The following is a 21140-nucleotide window of genomic DNA, read 5'->3' as shown; positions in this document are numbered from 1 at the left end:
TAACATCTAAAGCAGAAGACTGAACTCAGGAAAAAGGAGCAGGAGACATTTCTTTGGATAATGGCACATGGAAAATAAGAACCGCTGCACTCACATTCACTGGGATAAAACATTAGGGCTATAAACTCTCATATTTCAGGGCATGAACCAACCACTTGCTGAAGGAAGGAGTGTTAGAAAGAAGCTTCCCTGGAGGGTATAATAGTCCACTATAGGATTCCCTGAAGCTGCTGGTACTGCCCCCTGTCAGACAGGACACAGATTTAGATGGATCACTGCTCTGATTCAGTATGGCAATGCCAGCAGTTTGCATGGTGTTCCTACAAACTCCTGAAATTCACTCTGAGTGAAAATGAGGGATTTAAAAAGCATTTTCTAATAAAATAATATCATACAAAATATACTTCAGCATTTTGGAGGATGGACTACAGAGCACATTTTTATATTCAGATGATAAGAACTGATGCTAGAATCTGCCCTCTTCAAACAGTGAAAGCACTGAATGTGCTAGAAAAATAACTGGAGCACTCTGCCTCAAATAGATTTTCCACAAACTACAGTGTTACTGCCACATTTAATACTACAATACAATAGCACCAAGAGGCAGTTTTCTACATCTTTCAAACAAGTAGATATAATTCAGTATTTAATGAAAAATATATTTCCTCAGTCTCAATCAAGTTGAAATCACTTCTAAAATCTAGTTGTAAAGACTGTTATGCAGGTAAGTGAATTATATTTGTGTGTTTCTATGGTGACTACTAATGTAAAATAATTAAGTAGGAAGAAAAATGAGGAGAAAACTACTTCCTCTTTTAAGGATTAGGGGGTTTATAAATTGATTCAATCTAGTTATTTTTAGTACATGTAACCTTTTCAAACAATGGTAGAAAATTGTGACTATATTAAATTAAATTGTATTAAAAGGTCTCTGCATTGACCAGAAGATTTTCTTTATCAATTGCTGATATGAAAATTAAAACTTAGCTTTGTTAAGCTTATATTATATTAATATAAAAATATGTAAAATGTGATGCTGAGTACTAGCTCCTTTGATTCTTTGAGTTCTTAATGGTTCTTATTGGGCAGTACTCAAGTTTCATGAATCTGAAAGTTTCAATTATATTGTCTGCAAGACCAGTACTCCTACGTATGGCACAAACAGATCTTGTGAGAACTCTTAATTAGAACACAGCTGGACTAAGGCTTACTGCTGAGAAGTCTTGTCTGTGGAACTCTCTTGGAGCTGTAAAGGTAAATTGTCAAGCATACAATTAATTAGTGTATGAAAAATCGTGTAGAAATGGGAAGGATCCTCTGGTGGTTAAGGTGCTGGACTGGAACTCAGAGGACATGGGTTCAACTCCCAGCTTTGTCACAGACTTCTTGTGTGACCTTGGGCAAGTCACTTGATCTCACTGTACTTCAATTCTTCATTTGTAAAATGGGGATACTGCTACTTCTTTTCTCCCACCCTTTGTCTGTCTTGTCTATTTAAACTGTAAGCTTGTCAGTGACCATCTCATCCTGTTGTGTGCACTGCCTAGCATAATGGGGCACTGGAAACAGCTAGGCTCTCTAGATGGTACTGTAATATAAATTAGTAACAACATTGCAAGAGTCATATACATAACACAGTTACACAGTTTAGTAAGTAACAGCACATGGTGAGGAACAGAAAAGGGTAACAGCTAAAAAATACATTGGGATAGAGAGTCTAAGGTGAGGTAGGCAGAAGCACCAGAGGAGAAGGGTCTTACACCAAGAGAGGGTACACTGGCTTGAATGTTAGTCCAGAGGAGGGAGTGCGAAAGGGAGCTATTCTGTCAATTGCTTATAACGATGCAATGCCATTCATAAATGGCTTCTATTCTCCCCTCACAATGCTATCTGGATATTTCTAATTGTGATACCAACAACAGTAGTAGTAGAAATACAAAACCCTGAACTCAGCTCTTAGCAGGTAGTGAGTCATTAAAATGGCAATATTTTTTTTCCGTTATTTTGTTTCTGTAATGAATATTTTGCTGTGAGGAGTCTATTCAGAATCTGGCATCTAAAACTTTATATTGGTTTTTAAAAAGCTTTTCAACACACATTTAAGCATTTTTAATCTGCTTGAAAATGCACTCATATGGAAAAGATATTCATATCGCCAACATATGAAAATTATACAAATATTTTCTTTAAGAAAAGTGCTTCAAAAACAATGAGAATAAGGAAGGCAGACTGTAGCAGGGTGGACACCTGCTCCGGGAGAGAAGGGGTGAAAACAGCCCTGGCAAGGGGCCCTAGCTGAAGCCAGAAGCCTGGGCTGATGGCAGGAGTGGCTGCAGCTGGGGGCCACGCCCCAAACTGAGCCAGAAGGCTGTATAAGAAGGCCAGGGGAGCCAGAAGCAAAAAAGAGTCTGACTAGAGAGAGACAGACAGGCCTGGCTGCTTGGGAACTCACCCAGGAGACCTAAAGGAAGGCAGGGGTGGGGGAAAACCTTAGGAGCTGGGAAGCCCTAGGCCAGCAACTCCCCAGGCTGCAGGGCCTAATTCTAGGCCTCCAATGTACTGGGCTTGCAGAGGGGCAGCTGGAGGGTGGGTAAAGGCAGCCAGGCCAAAACCCCTCTGCCTATGATGAATGGCTGATACTGCAGTCTGCCCCAGGGCATGGGGGTAGACAATGACTGAGCAGTAGCCAATACTGAGGCAAAGTGGGGATAAAGGGGTGGGGTTCCCCTGGGAGTGGGGGAGACCCAGTTGGAGGAGCCCAGGGCCAGCAGAGGACAGGTGGATCACCAGCCTGCAGAGGGCGCTCCGTAGCTGGAATTGAGCTAATTCCCTGAAACAACCAGCAGGAGGCGCCGCAGGGGTGAGTCCACCCGTTTACACAGATATAAAATTAGACCTCTTACTTTAATAGACTGTATGTGCTGAAGGAGTATGGGATTCTTGTTTTGTTTTTAATCATGGAATAAAACTTTATTTCTCCATCCATTGAATAAACATAATTTATTATGAATCTTTGATCTTCTCACCTGAATTCTGCTCATCCACATCATCATTACACTAGAACTGCTACTAATCCTGTCAAGCAACTTTCACGCAGTCAAAATTTTGTTTAGGAAAATATCCTATCACAAAAATGTTTCTTTGTCCCCATCTGTGGCAGCTAAGAACAGATGAGTGCAAGGACCAAAAATGGCCTTGGTTTCTGGTCCAAACCTTGTAATATTTGGTCCTGGAGCAGTGATGGTTTTAAGTTCTGAGCCATAAGAATTTCATGAGCCATAAGGATTAGAAATGAGTGTGGATAACTATAAATTAACCAGACCGGAAGCAGCATTTGTATTTAGCCTTGGCAGGTCACAAGGTAATGGACATTAAAATCTCAACAGTCCAAGTCAAGGTTAGAAAGTACTAGCTATTAGAAATACTAGTACTCGTTCTCTAACTCTGCCTGCACAGTTGATTTGCTTTGGTTCGGACAACTTATAATAACCATGGCAATTTGGTTTGCAGCTTTCTGATCTATAGAGATTGCCTATGCCCCTAGTGGGACCTCTGGGAGGCAGGGATTACTGGAGTGCAGCACACTCCAGTCAGGCCCTCTCCCCACCCCCATACCAGGGACTGCAAGGGAAATGGTATAGGACAAAGATGGGCAAACTATGGCCCACAGGCCACATCCAGCCTGTGGGACCGTCCTGCCCAGCCCCTGAGCTCCTGGCCCGGGAGGCTGTCCCCTGCTACGCCGCCGACTCAATGCTCTGGGTGGTGGCGCTGTGAGCTCCTGGGGCAGCCCAGCTGCAGAGCCCGGCCTGACCCTGTCTCTGTGCTGTGTGCTGGACGGTGCGGCTGTAGCACTGCCAGCCACCAGTGCTCCAGGCAACGCAGTAAGGGGGCACGAAGCGGGGGGGTTGGATAGAGGGCAGGGGAGTTTGCAGTGGTGGTCAGGGGGCAGCGGTGTGGATAGGGATCGGGACAGTTGGGGGCGGAACAGGGGTTGAATGGGGGCAGGGGTCCTGGGGGGGAGAGTCAGAAAGGAGAGGGGGGTTGTATGGAGCAGCAGGAGGCAGACAGGGGCAGGGGTTTCAGGGGACAGGGAGAAGGGGTGACTGGATGGGGCAGGGGTCATGGGGGGGGCGGTGAGGAATGAGAGAAGGGGTTGGATGGGGCAGCGGGGGTCCAAGGGCAGTCAGGGGACAGGAAGCAGGTGTGTGTGGATGGGGGAGGGGTCCCGGGGCAGTGGGGGGGCAGATAGGAGGTGGGGACTGGGCCATGACCCCCTCCCCTAACTGGCCCGCCATAAAATTTACGAAACCCGATGCGTCCCTCAGTTTGCCCGCCCATGCTGTAGGAGCTAGATATGGCATCTCTGTGCTTCCTGAAGACTCCCAGATGCCAGGATAATCCTCAGCAAGAAAGATCTGAGGGCTTCTACAGAAGCTGAGTGGGGCTCTGGTTTGAGCCCATTATGTATATTCCAACTGGGCTCTGAAAATAATACCATAATGAAATGAAATGAAAGGAAAGGAGAAGTGTACATCTCTCTCTCTGGTACTATACAGAAGGAATGGCACTAAATGTTTTGCCAGCCAGTGTGGAAAAGGTTCCTAGCACCACTCTTCTGGAGCAGCTGATCAAAAAACCCCAAACCAAATACAAGGGGGAAACGAGTGGTGTTCCCCAAGGGTCAGTCCTAGGACCAATCCTATTCAATTTATTTATAAAATGATCTGGAGAACGGGGTAAACAGTGAGGTGGCAAAGTTTGCAGATGATACTAAACTGCTCAAGATAGTTAAGACCAAAGCAGACTGTGAAGAACTTCAAAAAGATCTCACAAAACTAAGTGATTGGGCAACAAAATGGCTAAATTAAATTTAATGTGGATAATGAAGTAATGCACATTGGAAAAAATAATCCCAACTATACATACAATATGATGGGCTAATTTAGCTACAACGAGTCAGGAAAAAGATGTGGATATTTCTCTGAAGTTGTCCACGCAATGTGCAGAGGCGGTCAAAAAAGCAAACAGGATATTAGGATCATTAAAAGGGATAGAGAATAAGACTGAGAATATATTATGCCCTTAATAATATGGTATGCTCACATTCGAATACTGTGTACAATGTGGTCTCTTCACCTCAAAAAGGTAGACTGCGCTAGAAGAGGTCAGAAAAGAGAACTAAAAGATTAGGGTTGGAGAGGCCCATATGAGGAGAATGAAGAGCTACGACTCTTCAGCTTGGAAAGAGGACTTAGGGGATTATGATAGAGGTATATATAAAATCATGAGTGATGTGGAGAAAGTGGATAAGGAAATCATATTACTTATTCATAATAAGAACTAGGGTCACCAATGAAATAATAAGCAATAGTTTAAAACAAATAAAAGGAAATCTTCTTCACCAGCGCACAGTCACTTGTGAACTCCTTACCTGAGGAGGTTGTGAAGGCTAGGCTATAACAGTGTTTAAAAGAACTGGATAATTCATGGTGGTTAAATCCATAAATGGCTATTAGCTAGGATGGTAAGGAATGGTGTCCCTAGCCTCTGTTTGCAGAGATGGAGATGATGGCAGGAGAGTGATCAGTTGATCATTGCCTGTTAGGTCACTCCCTCTGGGCACCTGGCATTGGCCTGTCGGTAGACAAATACTTCGCTAGATGGACCTTTGGTCTGACCCAGTAACAGCTGTCTTATGTTCTTAATTCTCCCCTCCCCGGCCCATAAAAACCAACCCCACCGTCCCAAAAACCACAGGCAGCCAATCAGTGAAGCAAAAACAACAAACAAAAAACAGCCAAGTGCACAGTGGTATGACCCCTGCCACCAGCCTGGTATGTGCAGACCTAGCTCCAAGTCAACAGTCTCGTTTATATAAGAATGGCTAGAATTTTAGCCACATCTATCTTGATTTTGCAACCAAGTCTAAAACGTATGGTTCAAAGAGGACTTAGACTCGGTTTAAGCTAAACAGTGTTCTATATAAACTAAATATCCCAGGCAGGGCTTTGTCAAGCTGAAGCTTAAAACTCTAAGGAAGGAGATTCACACCATCCCTAGAACCGCCATTCCAATGCTTCACCACATTCCTAGTGAAAACTTTTCCTAATATCCAACCTAAACCTCCCCCACTGCAATTTGAGACCATTACTCCTTGTTCTGTCATCTGGTGTCACTGAGATCATTGGCTGGCCAATATTGACAGAGTCAAAATATGTTCTAGAATAGGCTCTAGGCTTTTAATTTACCTAATCAAGCTGCTAACTTCAAATCCATTTGGAATGTACAAGACTCACACCCTACAACATTACTGCCAAGATGCTGCAGGTAGAATACAATGTAGTTTTGTACTCTCATTGTTCAGTCCTCCTGTGAGACCTTCAACAGTTGATATACAGGATGTCCTTTCATTCTAAAATTTTTATTTTTAGTTCTCTCAATTGTTAGTGAGGACCTGATTTTCAGAGATGGCCTTCATTTTTGTGGGCACAATTTTGCCACCTGCAAACAATTACATTAGTACTTTTGAATTGCTGAATCAATTAACAGGGAGAAATCTACCTCTTTACCTCCACGTATCAGACTGTTGTAGATCTGACTACTAATTCTGTATCCATAATTCAAATGCAAACATCAAAATGCAGGTGCAATTATTTGCGGATGCAAAACTGCACCAAAAGAAAAAGAAGCTGAGTTGAAGCTTCATTGCCGAATCAAGACCTCTAAAATTAAAAAAGTAGCTTAGTCCCCTCACTGTAGGAAAGCCAGCAAAATTTAAAAACTTACCAAAAAATCAGTGTTTCTAGAAAGGAGATTCCAACATTTGATGCACCAACCACCACGATTCTAGCATTGACAGACACTTTAGGCTCTAGCATCAGCTTTCGATTTATGTGGTTCAAAGCATAGCTTAACTGTAAAAGAAACCAAAACCAAGACATATATACATACGTATAAACCCAGAAGTAACCAGCTAAGAATCATTAGAATGTTAGTAATGCATTATCTTCCATTTTTCTAAAACTATTGTTATGGCTTATCAACATGACCAACATTATGAATTGCCCCAGGCATACCACAAATCAACCTGGTGGCTAAACACTGCTGGGTAAGTATGCACATGTTTAACATGCTACAGAAAAAGTTCTAGAACTTATGTTCCAGCTTCTCTTGGAGAAGAGGTTATGGAGTATTTGCTGGAGGCTAGAGACTGAACTTTGAGAGTTTTCTATAATTTATTAATATTCACTTAGCACCTAGGAGCATATGTTCATATAATCTTTTGATTATTTTTATGCTTTCTGGAGCAATTGTTTCAGATTTTACCTTTTTTTTTAATTCATGGGAATATCTTTACCTGAAGCATACATTTAATATAGTTTTAATGTTTTGGATTTTTCTGTGTTCAAGCAGCACACTGAGAAATGGCTTCTAAAATCATTTTTCCAAATAAAGAAAAGTTAGACTGAGGGCCAGATTCTCAGCTGGCAAAAATCAGCTCATCTTCATTGATTTCAATGGAGCTATGCCAATTTACACCAACTGAAGATCTGGTCAGTAGACTTTAATTAATTCATAGTTTCTCATGTTCCCTCTACCTAAAGTATACACTGGTTGAGACAGTAAAACTTGGTGTAGTCATCTTTACTGGTGTCCTTTGGTTTCTCTAACCAACAGAGGGCGCCAGAAAATATGTGAGAGGGGTCAAGAGATAATGCATTTGACAGAAAATCTCTGCAGTGTGCTATATAGAGTTTTCAGTTTTCTCATGAAAAGCAGAGAGGCTGTTTCCATTTGAAGCATTACACACTTTGCATTTTAGTTATTGCTTTGGGTTGCACAAACTTCACATGTCACAGAATGCATAATTGTAAATTCACATGTGCATTGAAGGGAGAAATAGGAATCAGAACTACTTTTATTATTCATCAGACACTGTTCTCTTGCTCTACATTTCCACAGACACACTTATTCAGGATGCAATCTAAAACTTCTAACAGGTTTCCCTCTATTACCTATAGGAGACGAGGGGAAAACAACATTTATTCTTTCAAATAAATTATTTTTACAAAAATTTCTATGGATTTAGATTAGAGAATTTTTCTCTTTATATAAAATAGTTGACACAAGAGCTTGATGAGTTAAAAATCACGAAAAAGGTGACTTTAAAGAGGAAGGAACTACAAACATGAAAGGTTTGGAGAAATCTTTTGTACCAGACAATGATATTTTATAATCTTTGAAATCCAGAGATAAATGTTTGTTCAATTCATGTTTTGGCCCTTCCACTTTTTTTTTTTTTTTTTACTGCCAGATACATGTTCCTCCAACTGTATTTTTTTATGGTACAATGATGACATCCAGTGGCCAGTTAGTTTAATCTCAATTATGGGATTTCCCTAAGAATATTCCAGAAGATATTCTAGGAAGTTTGCTGTTCTGATTAGGATTCAAGCAATCACCACAGATGTCAAACGTATCAAAACTAGCACATCTTCATATGATTCCAAACTGTTTAGCTGCTATCCATGTTTAAAGAAATGGTCTGATTTAAAAGGACTTGACTGTGAAGAAGACTGCCGCACTGTCAGAACTTTTGCTTTACCTAGTATTTCACAAATTTCTGCTTACCATTTTAAACAATTTAACTCAAACCCAGTAATATTTCACCTACTTAGACATTTGTTTTAGCAACATTTGCTATAATAAACTCCATGTTTAAGGAAAATGATTTTATGAAAATGAAAATATATAATGTTTCAACATTTCAGAAGTTTGAATGCATTTATAATGTGACAAAAAGTGAAAATCTTTTGAAAGGAAATGATAGAAATCAGGAAACAAAGTTCAAATTATTAATGGAATGTCTTTACAGCAGTTTTGTTTGAAAAATAAAATGTGCATATTTATACCTTTATGCAATATGATACATGTAATATTTCGGGGTCCAACCCTGCAAGTGCTCCACATGGAACTCCCACTGGACTTCAATGGTTCTATACGTGGGCGACTGCAGTCAGGGCCCTGGACTTTACATTGCAACCCCTTGACTCTAAATATACTTTAAGTGGCACTGTGAACTTGAAATCTGGTCAGTTTAAAAAAAATGAATTAAAGGTAGCTTCAGGTATTACATCTATCTGTGAGTCACTCTGATAATTTTTGTGGTTGTACAATCACATTTTTAAAAACTGTTTCCTCTCACCTTTTGCTCTGTGAAAGACCCATACAAACAAGGGAAACTCACTAAGGTCCTACTACCATATAGGGGCAGATCCTCAGTGGCTGTAACTGTCACAACTCCACTGAAGTCAATGGAGCTATGACAATTATGAGCTATGACGATCTGCCCCATGATAAGTAGCCCTATTTATTTTGATGGGAATGCTCACTTATTTAAAGTTAAGCGCATATTAAGGTATTTGTAGGTATTGAGGCCTAATAAATAATAGAGGCGGGAATCAGCTGAACGATCTATTCAGAAAATGTTGTCAGATGCACAAAGTAAACAAATGGAAAAAATAGAGAAAATCATTCTTCTAATCTCATTCAGCTGTTACTTCAGGTGTTATTTTTACTAATGCGGGGGTGGGGGAAAGTTTCAGGCACAGCTATGAATTTTAAGTTGGTGGTGTTCCTTTAGTTATTTGAACCAACAGCTGCACTATATAGCAGTGTGACCTAGTGGATAGAGCACTGGACCGAGATTCAGGACACCTGGGTTCTATTTCCAGCTCTATGGGTGGCCTTGGGCAGGCCACAGCGCCACTCTGTGCCTCAGTTTCCCCATCTGTAAAATGGGGATAATGATTCTGACCCCCTTTGTGAAGTATTTGAGAGCTATTGATGAAAAGCGTTATATAAGAGCTAGATATTATCACAACAAAAAGTTTAAGGTGATAAACATATAAATGGCGATTAAAACTGCTTTTCAATTCTCATCATCTACATTTTTCACCCAAAATACTGTTTGGATGTTCTAATACACATGCTTCTATTCTCACATTTAAAGCCCTTTGTCCCATATCTTCAAAGGCATTTAGGCACCTACTCCCATGACAAGACTATTGCTAATGAGCTGCTGAAGGTCTCTGTGGGGGTAGGAGTTCCCAAAGACAAATTTCATATCCCGTCTGGTGAAAGTAGTATGGGAATTATTAAAGCATTACACACATCTGTGTACCACCTGCAGACAGACAGCCTTGTAGATTTGATCAGACACTCAAGAGGATGCTCTACAAATTCATTTCCCGGGATCCTCAACATAGGATTAACAATTCCCAGCCTTCCTCTTCAACATTAGAAAAATGCCCCAAGCCTCAACACTGAGAGCTGAAAACATAGCGCAATATGTTGTAAAGTTACATGACAGCTTGGCCGCTATGAGAGAACACGCTAGAGAAAATTCTCAAGGAAGCACAAGAACAATAGCAGAATAAAGGGACATGGATGTGCATGTTTCAACTGGGTGAAGAGTCCTGTTACTTCTTCCAAGCTCAGAAGTTAATGGCCAAGTGGCAAGGCTCTTGTGAGGTGATAAAGAAAGTGGGGCCCTAGAAAGCCAGGAAAAATCTTTTAATCACACCGTATCCTGAGGAACTGGATCAAGTTAATGACTGCCTAAAGAAAGCTCAGTACCCCTCCCAAAGAACCTAAACCATAAGCAAAAGGAACAGGTGCTCCAACGGTGAATGCTTTCCCACAGGTAGTCTCAGTTCTCCTCAGGGAGATGTTCTCAGCAAACTGCATTAATACAAAATCCAGAACAGTAATACGGGAAGGGCTCTGACCAATTGCCAACAAATTAAGGGGAGGGGGCACTGAGAAAGAGATCAGAATCATGTTTGAACTTGAGGTGACAGAAGAATCCCAGAATGACTGAAGGAGACCAATTTTTGCTGGTCCCAGAGCCAGATGGCTCGTTAGGTTTTTGTACAGATTTCAGAAAACTGAACATGGTTTCTAAATTTGATGCCTACCCCAGCCATGAGTGGATGAACTCTTACATCAACTGCAAGAAGCCCGCTTTGGATTTGATAAAGGGGTATTGGCAGATCCCCTTAGCACCAGATTCCCAGGAGAAGGCGATTTTTTCTATGCCGCTTGACCTATTTCATTTTAAGGCCACGCCCTTTGGGTTACATGGAGTGGTGACCACTTTTTAACATTTGATGGACCAATTACTCCAACTGTAGAGTCAATAAGTGGTGGCATACTTGGATAATGTAGTTATCTATAGCAAAGATTGAGACTCCCATCTGGACAAAGTAGCCACTGTTCTCCAATCACTGAAAGAAGCTGGGTTAGCAGCAAATCCTGCTAAATGTACAATAGAAAAGGAAGAAGCCCATTACCTGGAACATAGAGTCAGCGGAGGATAAAGATCATGCCTTACAGGCATACAAGACCCCCATGACCAAAAGGCAAATGCTTGCCTTCCTGGCTCACCTGGATACTACCGCCACCAGTTCATACCCCATTCCACCACCATAGCAGTCCCACTAATTGACAGTGCTGCCCCAAGACAGATGCTATGGTCAACAACCCGCAAAAGTGCCTTTCAAAAACTCAAAACCATGCTCTGCAGACACCCAGTGCCTTATAGCCTGAACTTCGAAAAAGAACTTGTACTACAAACAGGTGCACTGGAGGTAGGACTGGGGCAGTCTGTTCCCAAGATGTACATGGAGAATACAACCCAATAGTGTATATCGGCTGGAAACTCTTCTCCTGTGAAAAAGTATACTCAGTGATAGAAAAAGAGTGTTTGGCTGCCAACTGGGCAATAGGGAGCCTGTGGTACTACATCCTGGGAAATGAGTTGGCACTAGTTACTGATCATGCTCCCTTATGCTAGCTAAGTGTGATGAAAGAGACAAAGCTGAGGATCATGAGATGGTACCTGTCACTACAACTATATGCCTTTGAGGTACAGCACTGGGCAGGAAGCTTGTATCGTAATGCCAATTTTCTGTCCAGGGAAGTAGCCTAAATCAGCCTGGGCCAGGGCTTGGCTTTGCAGGGGGGGATATGTAATGGGGTCCACAACCCCATACTGAGCATAGATAGAGGTGGGAGGAGAACCTTTCTTGTTTACAAGCAAACAGCTTGCTCACACCCCAATGGAGCTGCCAGAGCTGCCAGTCTTGGAGGCAGGCACCCACAGCTGCAACCAACAGAGAAAACAAGGCCTGGTATAAAGGGGAGAGTAGATAGGAGGAGAAGGCAGAAAGGCCTGGGACAGCAAAGGGATGACAGCCCGTCATCAGACTGCTTCTAAGAAAACAGCCAGAAGACCAAAGCAGACTGCCAGCCCTAAAATTGAAGGGCTGCTAGACATAATTGGAGGTGAGGGTCCAAGAACTGTTATGACCAAGAGGAAACTAAGGAGGATCAGTCAGAAGAAGCAGAGACCCCTCGAAACATATCACGAGACGGTGAAGTTCCCCAGAGAAGCAACCAGACATCACCTTAAATAGGTCAAGAGTGAGCTACAACTTGTTTATTTTTGTATTCATTTGTTAAATAAAACAGCAACCATTAGCTACAGTAAGGCACAGAATAATTATTACCATTATTAGAAAAGGAATATGCAGCTCAGAAGTAACATTCTTTTATTAGGATGGGTTTTTGTATTTTTTCTACTATTCTTGTCCCTGAAAGCATCTACTACTGTACCATCTGTCACGTTGCTTCCACCTGGGAGGGCAGAGTGCCTATCTGCTGCTTCAGTTGCAACTGCTGACAAAGGTGACTTTTCTTGATTGAATTGTGAGGGTTGTTTTTGCATTGGACAGCCAATTCCATCCACTTAGAAGACTGCATACTTCACCTCCATTAAAAATGCTTGCTCAACTTCCGCTGTACTCAAGTGAAAATGCAAATCCTGTCTGTAAATCATTTCTCAGGCTCATGGACTCACAGCACAACATATGCCTGAGCAGGCAACTTCTACAGTATTAAACATTTTTTCCCTCTCACGTAGACACCATCAATGAAAATGGTTTGCCTTCTGCTTGTCTGACATAATCTGATTTGCTTTTGGGGCCATATTTTCAAAGCAGGGGGTGATAAATGCACCAGCAAACATCACCCCATTTTGTGTATGCCAAATCCCATGCTTGTGCAAATAGAGTAGCCAGGTATGCTTGTGAACATGAGGGGCTTTGGAAGCAGACTCAGGGGGAAGTGTTTTAACAGGTGCACCATCTATTGGCCCGGCTTTTAAAATTTGACCCATGGTATATTTAGAATATGCCTAAAAACATTTTTCCTGAAAGAATATTTATTTGGGACCACATTACAGCTTAATTTAAACAGATAAACAATGAAAAATGTTAAAATTGTAGACAATTTAGACGAAGCACATGAACCAGCACAAAAATGAAAAGGTGGGGAGTAAACATTGGGATAGATGATTTTGTTGCTTTGTTGTAAAAGGAAATTGTGGGGCTTTTTGAATCAGATACTAAGAAACGTATCCTAGTAAACAATGAAATAATGTATCAAGGGACAGTGTTGTGGCACAGTCACTAGAATTGTCCAAGAGAAGACTAGATACAACAAAACTTAAGGATTTAAGGCTTGATCTGTAAGGTGCTAAGCTCTCTGGCCTGATCCACAAAAAGCATTTTAGCACTTGCTTAATTTTAAGCACCTTAGTAGTCCCATTGAATCCAGTGGTATTGCTCGGGTACTTATAGTTTCTAGTTTGACACTTATAGTTAACATGTTTGAATGCTTTGTTGGATCAGGGCTAGAGTGCTCAGTAGCTTGCTGGATTGTGTCCTGAGTGTGAAGTAAAATCTGCATTATTAAAAGAGGCTGCAGTAGATGATCTGAGGATTTTCCCAGCCCAATGATCTATGGCTCTATGCATGTCCACTAGACTCTACATGCCTTTCTTTTAATTTGCCATTTATTACTGAGAAATCTGGAAAAAAATCCACTGATTATACAGAACTTAAAACTCTCTACTCTGCTATATGGACTCTGCTACTGCAAAACCAAAATGGGAGTACAAAGTGACTAACAAGCCTATTCCTAGAATTGTGCTGAGGTCAACAATGGTGGTGCATGAACAAGGAAATGAACAAACAGAGCTATTTTAATTCCAAGCTCCATTTGAAACACAAGAAATGGAAAATAAAAATCAATGTTTGCCAAGGAGCTATGCACAAACACTACTGTAAGAGGCAAGCTTTCAAGAAAACATATCAATGGAGATTTAAAAAAAAATCACATTATTAAAAGTAACGTTAGAAAGTATATGTAAGTGTTCCTTTCAAAGCTGTGTCCAAGCAAACATAGTTCTATAGGTACATTTAAAACATGAAAGGAAAAGAAAATAAAGCCATTTGGCGATGGAGAAAACAGCACAAACAAATTGTTGCATTCTTTAAAAAAGAACACTTATTTACCACTGTAACTGGGTTCTTTGAGACAATTGCCTGCCTGGATAATAACAATAATACCTAGCTCTCATATAGCTTTGTGATGGGACACACAAACCCCACACTGGAGAGCAAGAGGTTAAGGAACAGCTCTGGTCCCAGGCAGCCCTGCCCAATCACACCTGTAAAGCCTGCACAAGCTGGAGGTTTTAAAAAAGGGAGCAGAGCAGTTAAGAGGCAGGCAGTGGAAGGGAGCAGATGGCTGCTTTGAGTAGGAAGTATTGCTCAGGAGCTCACTGCGTAGGACCTGACATCACAGACCTGTGAAAACCCACAAAAGAGGGATAGGTGACAGAGCGTGCAGGGACTTGATTGGAGTAATCTACACTGGGAAGCTGAAGGAGACTGGAGAAGGAAGTGATCCAGGGGGACAGTGGCTTAGAACCCGAAGGCACTGGGTATAGCTGCCCACCATTGGGCCATGGACAGGAGCCCAGTGGAGAGGGAAGGCCCGGGCTCCCCTATCCACTCCAAGAGGACAATACAATAGTAAGAGCCATCACTTAGGGTGAGGGGCCAGTTGGAAAAGACTCTGATTATTCAGGGACCCAGCCCCCAAAACCCCTCTGCTAAAGGGGAGGACTGGAAACCCTGGGGTGAAGGCACTGAAGGACAGGACTGCGTCAATGGGAACCAACCCGCCAACCCCTGCCTGACCACTAGCCAGCACAAGATCTTTTGATCCATAAACCTCAAAGCACTTCCAAAGGATGTAAGTATTATCCCCATTTTACAGATGAGGAAAACATTGTCCACTGGACCACATATACACCCTACCTATGTCTTCATGCCCCATTTTCCCTTCAGTTGCTATTGACTATGGATTTGTTGGGAGATTCCAACAGAGTAGGGAAGAAGGGTGGGTGCAGATCATCTTGAAGAAGCACAGTAACTACGGCAAGTAACTGTTCTTTTTTCTTAGAGCAGGAACAGTCCCCAGACCAGAGAAGGAGGGTCTGATGAGTCTTTGAATAAAGATGGCAAGACTGTTCTCCCAGACAGCGCATCTGAAGAGGTGGTTAGGCCCTATTAGTAATGCTGAGCAAAGGTATGGTTGGAACATTAGGATACAGCTTGCATATATCAAAATGTATTTGACAGGCAGTTGAGGCTGTCTTAGATCTGGTGGATGTGCTCTGATGCCTGCTGGTATCAGAATAACTACTGGTCCATAGCAAAGGAGTATTATAAAATAATAACTAGCTCTTATATAGCGCTTTTCAGCAGTAGATCTCAAAGTACTTTACAAAGGGGTCAGTATCATTTCCCCCATTTTACATATGGGGAAACTGAGGCACGGAGAAGTTCAGCAACTTGCCCAGGGTCACCCAGCAGACCAGTGATAGGCCTTGGAATAGAACCCAGGTCTCCTGAGTCCCAGCCTAGTGCTTTATCCACAGTCTGATTATTTTGGACAGTCTTCTGGATTGGGATTGATTGGCTCCCAGTGCCCCATATGCTTCAAGCTATCTAGCTGTTAGCTGTGGAATGGCTTAGTCCTGTTCAGATAGTAGTTCAGAGCTTTCTTAATACCTAGAAGTTGTTGCTTAGGCTCTCCTGGAAATGAATGGGGCTGAGGAAAATATAGGTAGACCTATAGATTGGTGTCGATGGAAATCACAAGCCACCACTGAGAAGAATACATGATGTGGTGAATGACCATCTTATCCTTATGGAACACCGTGTATGGTAGATTAATCAACTATTGTTGCCAGCTTTGAGACTCTTCAGGTTGATATGGTCCAGGAAATATTTTGATACGGGTTCAAATGTGGGGTTCAATTCATTTGTCCAAGGACACGGATAGCTTCAGAACACAGGTAAAACATGAAGTAGAGCCTTAAAAAAATCTCATCACTGTGGTATCAAAGAATACAGTATAGTCCTGTAACAGAGGATGAAAGACCAAACTTGTAAGCCAGGAAATTCTCATCAGTCTGAGGGAGAGACCAGACTGTCTGAAGTAAAGCAGGTAGTTCAGAAGGAGTGGAATGAAAGACTGATGAAGAGCAAGTCCTTTTTGCCTTGCCCAGATAGAAAAAACATTTCCATCTCAGAGATTTCTTGTTGAAAGTTTCCTGTTTCCCAGCAGAATTTTCTGAACTTCTACAGAGCAATCACAGTCCAAGTTGCTCAGCCAGACAGTATCCAAATGCCCAATTCAAAGACCTCAGAATCTGGCTGTACTACTGTGACAAGTTCATTAGATCAGGCAGAGGGACTGGAGGATGCACTGCTAATTTCAGTATGTTGAGTAGCAAAATTGATGGGCCCAAATTGATGCTATGAGGACCATCTTGTCTTTGTCTTGTCTGATCTTCCACAGGACCCTATGGATGAGAAGAATCAGAGAGAACGGATATGTTTCCACTCCAAGAGGAATGTGTCTGACTGAGACCTTGAGCTCTTCCCACCTCTGGGGCAGGACTAGTTGCAATTGACACCATGTTCTGCAGCAAAAAGGGTAGTCTGAGGAGATCCCCACCTCAAGTTGCTGGCTCTTGCCTCTTTGACAGACCATCAGCGCCAGGCACTTTCCTAGCAGATGACTCAGCAAGTAGTATTTTCTTGTCCTAGAACATGCTGTAGGTGAAAGGCAATGATGGACCTCCTAGTTCCAAAGTTTCACTCCCAGGACAGAGGTCTCTAATATGCCCCACTCTATCAGCAGATATAATAAATGGTGTTGATACTGTCCATTCAAATCTAAAGGTGCCTTTCAGTCAAAGAAAGATTCCTGGTAGGTCAGGTTGAGCACTCTCAATTCCAAGACATTTATGTGAAGCTTAGTCTGTGTCCAGAAGCCACAGTTTGTGAGCTGATACAGGTTTGTTTCCCAGCCTAGTCTTGAAGTATCTATCATCAACACAATTGCCAGTGAAGTCAGAATGCAGGGTATGACTCTGTAAAAAGGTCCTGGTTTTGACCACCATAAAAGGGAGAACACAAACACAGCATGAACAGTGACAAGTTGGTCCTTACCACCTAGGTGAAGGCAATGAAACATTCTCCAATAGCAATGCAATGGTCTCAACTGGACAGATGTACAAAAGGCCTAATAGTCTGAAACAAAATCTGACTGTTTTAAAACTGATTTACACTAGCTGTGCATCTGATCCATTAATAAAGGGCTCCACCAGCTTTCAAATTCAGACAGAGCACACCTTGATCCGATAGAGAAATAGCAGTACCACCATTTAAAGAAAATCTGCAGATGTAACTTCTGATTTTTTTTTTCCCTTACACATATGGAAGACAAAGCTGCCTCATGCTAAATAAGGGCCTAGTGCTGAAGGGCAATTTCCTTATCTTTTTCCAGCTACTCATGAAATTACATTTGCCTTGCATATCTAGTTTGATAAAGTCCCTGGGACACTTTTAAATGACGCCTGTTGAGACTCTACAGTTGATTATCACCTTCTCTATGTGCGGTGTCTTGAAGCCTGGCCGTTCTTGGGGGTTTCAAATACAGTGTGCCCACTGTGCACAATTCAATACTGCTATCTTCTCTACATTAAAAGTTCTTTGTAATGTGGATGGGCCCAACATTTCCCCCCATAAATTAATAGTCCTACTCTTCACAGGCCCACTTTTAAAAACAGGATTCTAGTGTCTCCTGAAAGGAAACTTGGGTTTGAGCTAAATCATCGTAGAGAAGCATGGCAAGGCTGGCTTTTATTCTGGGTTTCCCCCAGATTTTAAGGTAAGGGAAACTTCTGACTGGGAGCTCTTTTTTCAACAGGTCTCATCTGTTTCTATAAGAAAGCCATTGACCATACAGAGATTGTGAACTCTTTCTGCTCCATCTTTATCCATTGTTTATTGCTATCCCAATTTACACCATACAAGATATTTTTTTCTGCTAATAAAAATGGTAACAATGAATAATTTTAACTTGTAAGAGATACCCTCAAAGATGAGATTGGTGGAGGGGTCTTGTTTAGCAGGGCTCTTTCAGAGTCCAAGTGTAGGTGGGGGAAAATCTGGGATGCTAGGTTTGGTGAATCCAGATTTTGAAACCCAAAAAGTTATGTGGATTGGGAACTGAAAAAAGGTTCAAAGAATAGCCATGCCTGGTTGTGCTTTTATGTATTACAAGGCCCAGATCCTTAGCTTGTGTAAATTAACATAGCTCTCCTATAACCTGACTTTGGTAGAATTATAGTGATTTACTCCAGTTGGGGATCTGGTCTCAAATATGCAACAGTAAAGCTGGGGCTTGCAGGAAATTACTACAGGCTCTACTGTTTGTAGCACCTCTGCAGCACTGCTGAAAGGCTTCCTAACTCTCCCCTCTACAATCCTTTTCAAGAAGCTGACTTTAATATGGTGAAAGTGTACATAGTAGGGGAGATGAGGGACATGCACTGCCCTTCTGTATGGCATGGACTCCTATAAGAAAACTCTGAGCTCTGCACAGCTTGCACCAAAAATTGACTAAATTTCAGTTACTCCCTAAAAAAAATATAACAGTTGGCATGGACATCCCATTTCCTTGCAGGGACAAATAAGCCAATGCGGATACTGCTTATTGGTGGCACTGACTGATCCTGGGATCCAATCCAAGATGTTGCCTTTGATTAATTAGTCATCTGAGGAGGAGAGAAACATCTTCCATCTTGTGCAGAAATGCAGGTAAGGCTGCTAAGCATTTATAAACACACAAAGCTGATCGTAGCCCAAAGGGCAGTTATTTCTAATTGTCAGTGCTTTTCTCCCAGCAGAAATGCAAATTGCATAACACATGCAGAGGCTAGACTGTATCCTTAGGAGTGTGTAATTGTCCACAACATCAAGAGAGCATCGCCGTCACATTCCTCTAGTAGAAGCATGTATCAGAGACATTGTGCTCTGGCAGTGTCATTGCTGCTGTGATTGCCTGGCTGCAGGCCACTCAGAGGTAGCACTGCAGAGCGGTAGGCTGCTCAGATGGCACGCTATTATGCGCCAAGCTGCTCTGGGGGAGTGCTGCATGGTTTCTCTCAGGCAATGAGCACATGATGCTAGATTTTTCCAAGAGGACAGCTAGAGATGTGGCCTATCTGAGGAGGCAAAGCATGGCACTGAGCCTTTCAGAGTTGTGTTGCTTCGTGCCAGCCTACTTGGAGATGGCAGCAAAAGGTTGGTCTCCTGTACAGAAAAAGCATGCTTCAGAGAGGTTGCCATGGACACCATTAAACTGGGGCACTCTTTGGTATTCCTCTCTGCTTTGGGCAGTGTAGTGGTGACCAGCACTGGACAGACATACATCTCTGTGCTTCAGGTGGTGGCGGCCTTAATGACAGCCCCAAAAGTAACTTTCCTCAGCACAGTGGATGTTTACTATAGCAACGCTTCATCTGCTGCTTCTCCATGACTCCTAAGTGCTTGGTGGGGGTAGTAACCGCCCGTCTTCCTCTCAGTGTCAGCTACACTGTGCTCCATTTATTCACCAGTGCTGGCCCTCCATGTGCCAGCAGTTTGAACAAGACTAGCTCTCCTGACCCATTCACCAAGTGAATCTAGTTCACCACGGGAATTAGTTTTCCTGCCTTGTTGCCTATTCAGGGAAGAGCAACCACCGGGCCTCAGTACTTCCACCATTTGCTGGATCAGCTCCTCAAGGCAGAGCTGCATCACAGTCATAGAGACACTAGCAGCTGCATCTCTTTAGCTGGAGCAAAAAACATTGTCTGCAGGTGTGCAGGCATTTCCTAACTAGCCACACTCCTGGAACACAGATCCAAAAGTGAAGATGGTCAATAAACAGGTCAAATGGGGAGAACCCTGTGGACTCTTGGGGGACCTCCCTATAAGCATATAATAGGGTAAAATTTCATCCCCGTTGTCATAAACAGATAGTTAAGGGTTAATGCCTCTTTTACCTGTAAAGGGTTAAGAAGTTCACCTAGCCTACCTGACACCTGACCAGAAGAACCAATGGGGGAACAAGATGTTTCAAAAGGAAGGAGGGAAGTTTTCCTTTGTTGAGAGTTTCAGTTTCAGCCAGAGTGAAAAAGATCAAGGAACCAGTCTCTTACCAGAGTAGTAAGTTTTAGAAAGGGATAAATAGGTTTATGTTTATTTTCTTTGTAACTTGTCTTGGTACCATTAAGGGAATTATCAAGATTGGGTATTTGGGTATTTTTTTTGTGTAACTAAATTTGTGCCCAGGGAACATCCTCTGTGTTTTGAATTGTTGTCTGTAAGAGTAGCTGGTATGCTAATCTCTCCCAGAGGGTTTTCTTTTACCTTTCTTTTCTTTAATTGATTTTTTCCTGTTTTTAGATCCAAGGGGTGGATCTGGATTACCAGGAGTTGGTGGGAGAAAGGAGGGGGATGTTAATTCTTCCTTGTTTTAAGATCCAAGGAGTTTGGATCTGTGTTCCAACAGGGAATTGGTGAAGTCCCTCAAGACTACCCAGGGAAAAAGGTAGTACTTGGGGGTGGTGGCAGTGATACCAGATCTAAGCTAGTAATTAAGCTTAGAAGTGTCCATGCAGGTCCCCACATCTGTACCCTAAAGTTCAGAGTGGGGAAGGAACCTTGACACCCGTCCTGGGCCCTCCTCTTTGCATACATTGCCAGCATGGGTTTCAGTGTTCCACAGAATGACTCGACCAAACCAGTTGTCTGGATGATATGGGGAATCCTTTAGTTGTTTCACTCCACACAATTTCTATAATTCTCAGAATAACTGGGTTA

At 42.3% G+C, this 21140-nt stretch overlaps 1 protein-coding gene across 1 annotated transcript in view; it reads right to left on the bottom strand.

Moving 5' to 3' along the window:
- The window catches only part of CFAP61 (cilia and flagella associated protein 61), a 200388-nt gene that overhangs the window by 101386 nt on the left and 77862 nt on the right, over nt 1–21140 (bottom strand). The window contains 1 exon segment of the mRNA XM_075064507.1: nt 6790–6917. Coding sequence (XP_074920608.1) covers nt 6790–6917 — 128 coding nt within the window.

Source organism: Chelonoidis abingdonii, chromosome 3 (genome assembly GCF_003597395.2).
Source record: "Chelonoidis abingdonii isolate Lonesome George chromosome 3, CheloAbing_2.0, whole genome shotgun sequence".
In the NCBI taxonomy this organism is placed as follows: Eukaryota; Metazoa; Chordata; order Testudines; family Testudinidae; genus Chelonoidis; species Chelonoidis abingdonii.
Note: the sequence above shows the minus strand (reverse complement) of the source record. Positions and strands in the feature narration are given on the sequence as shown.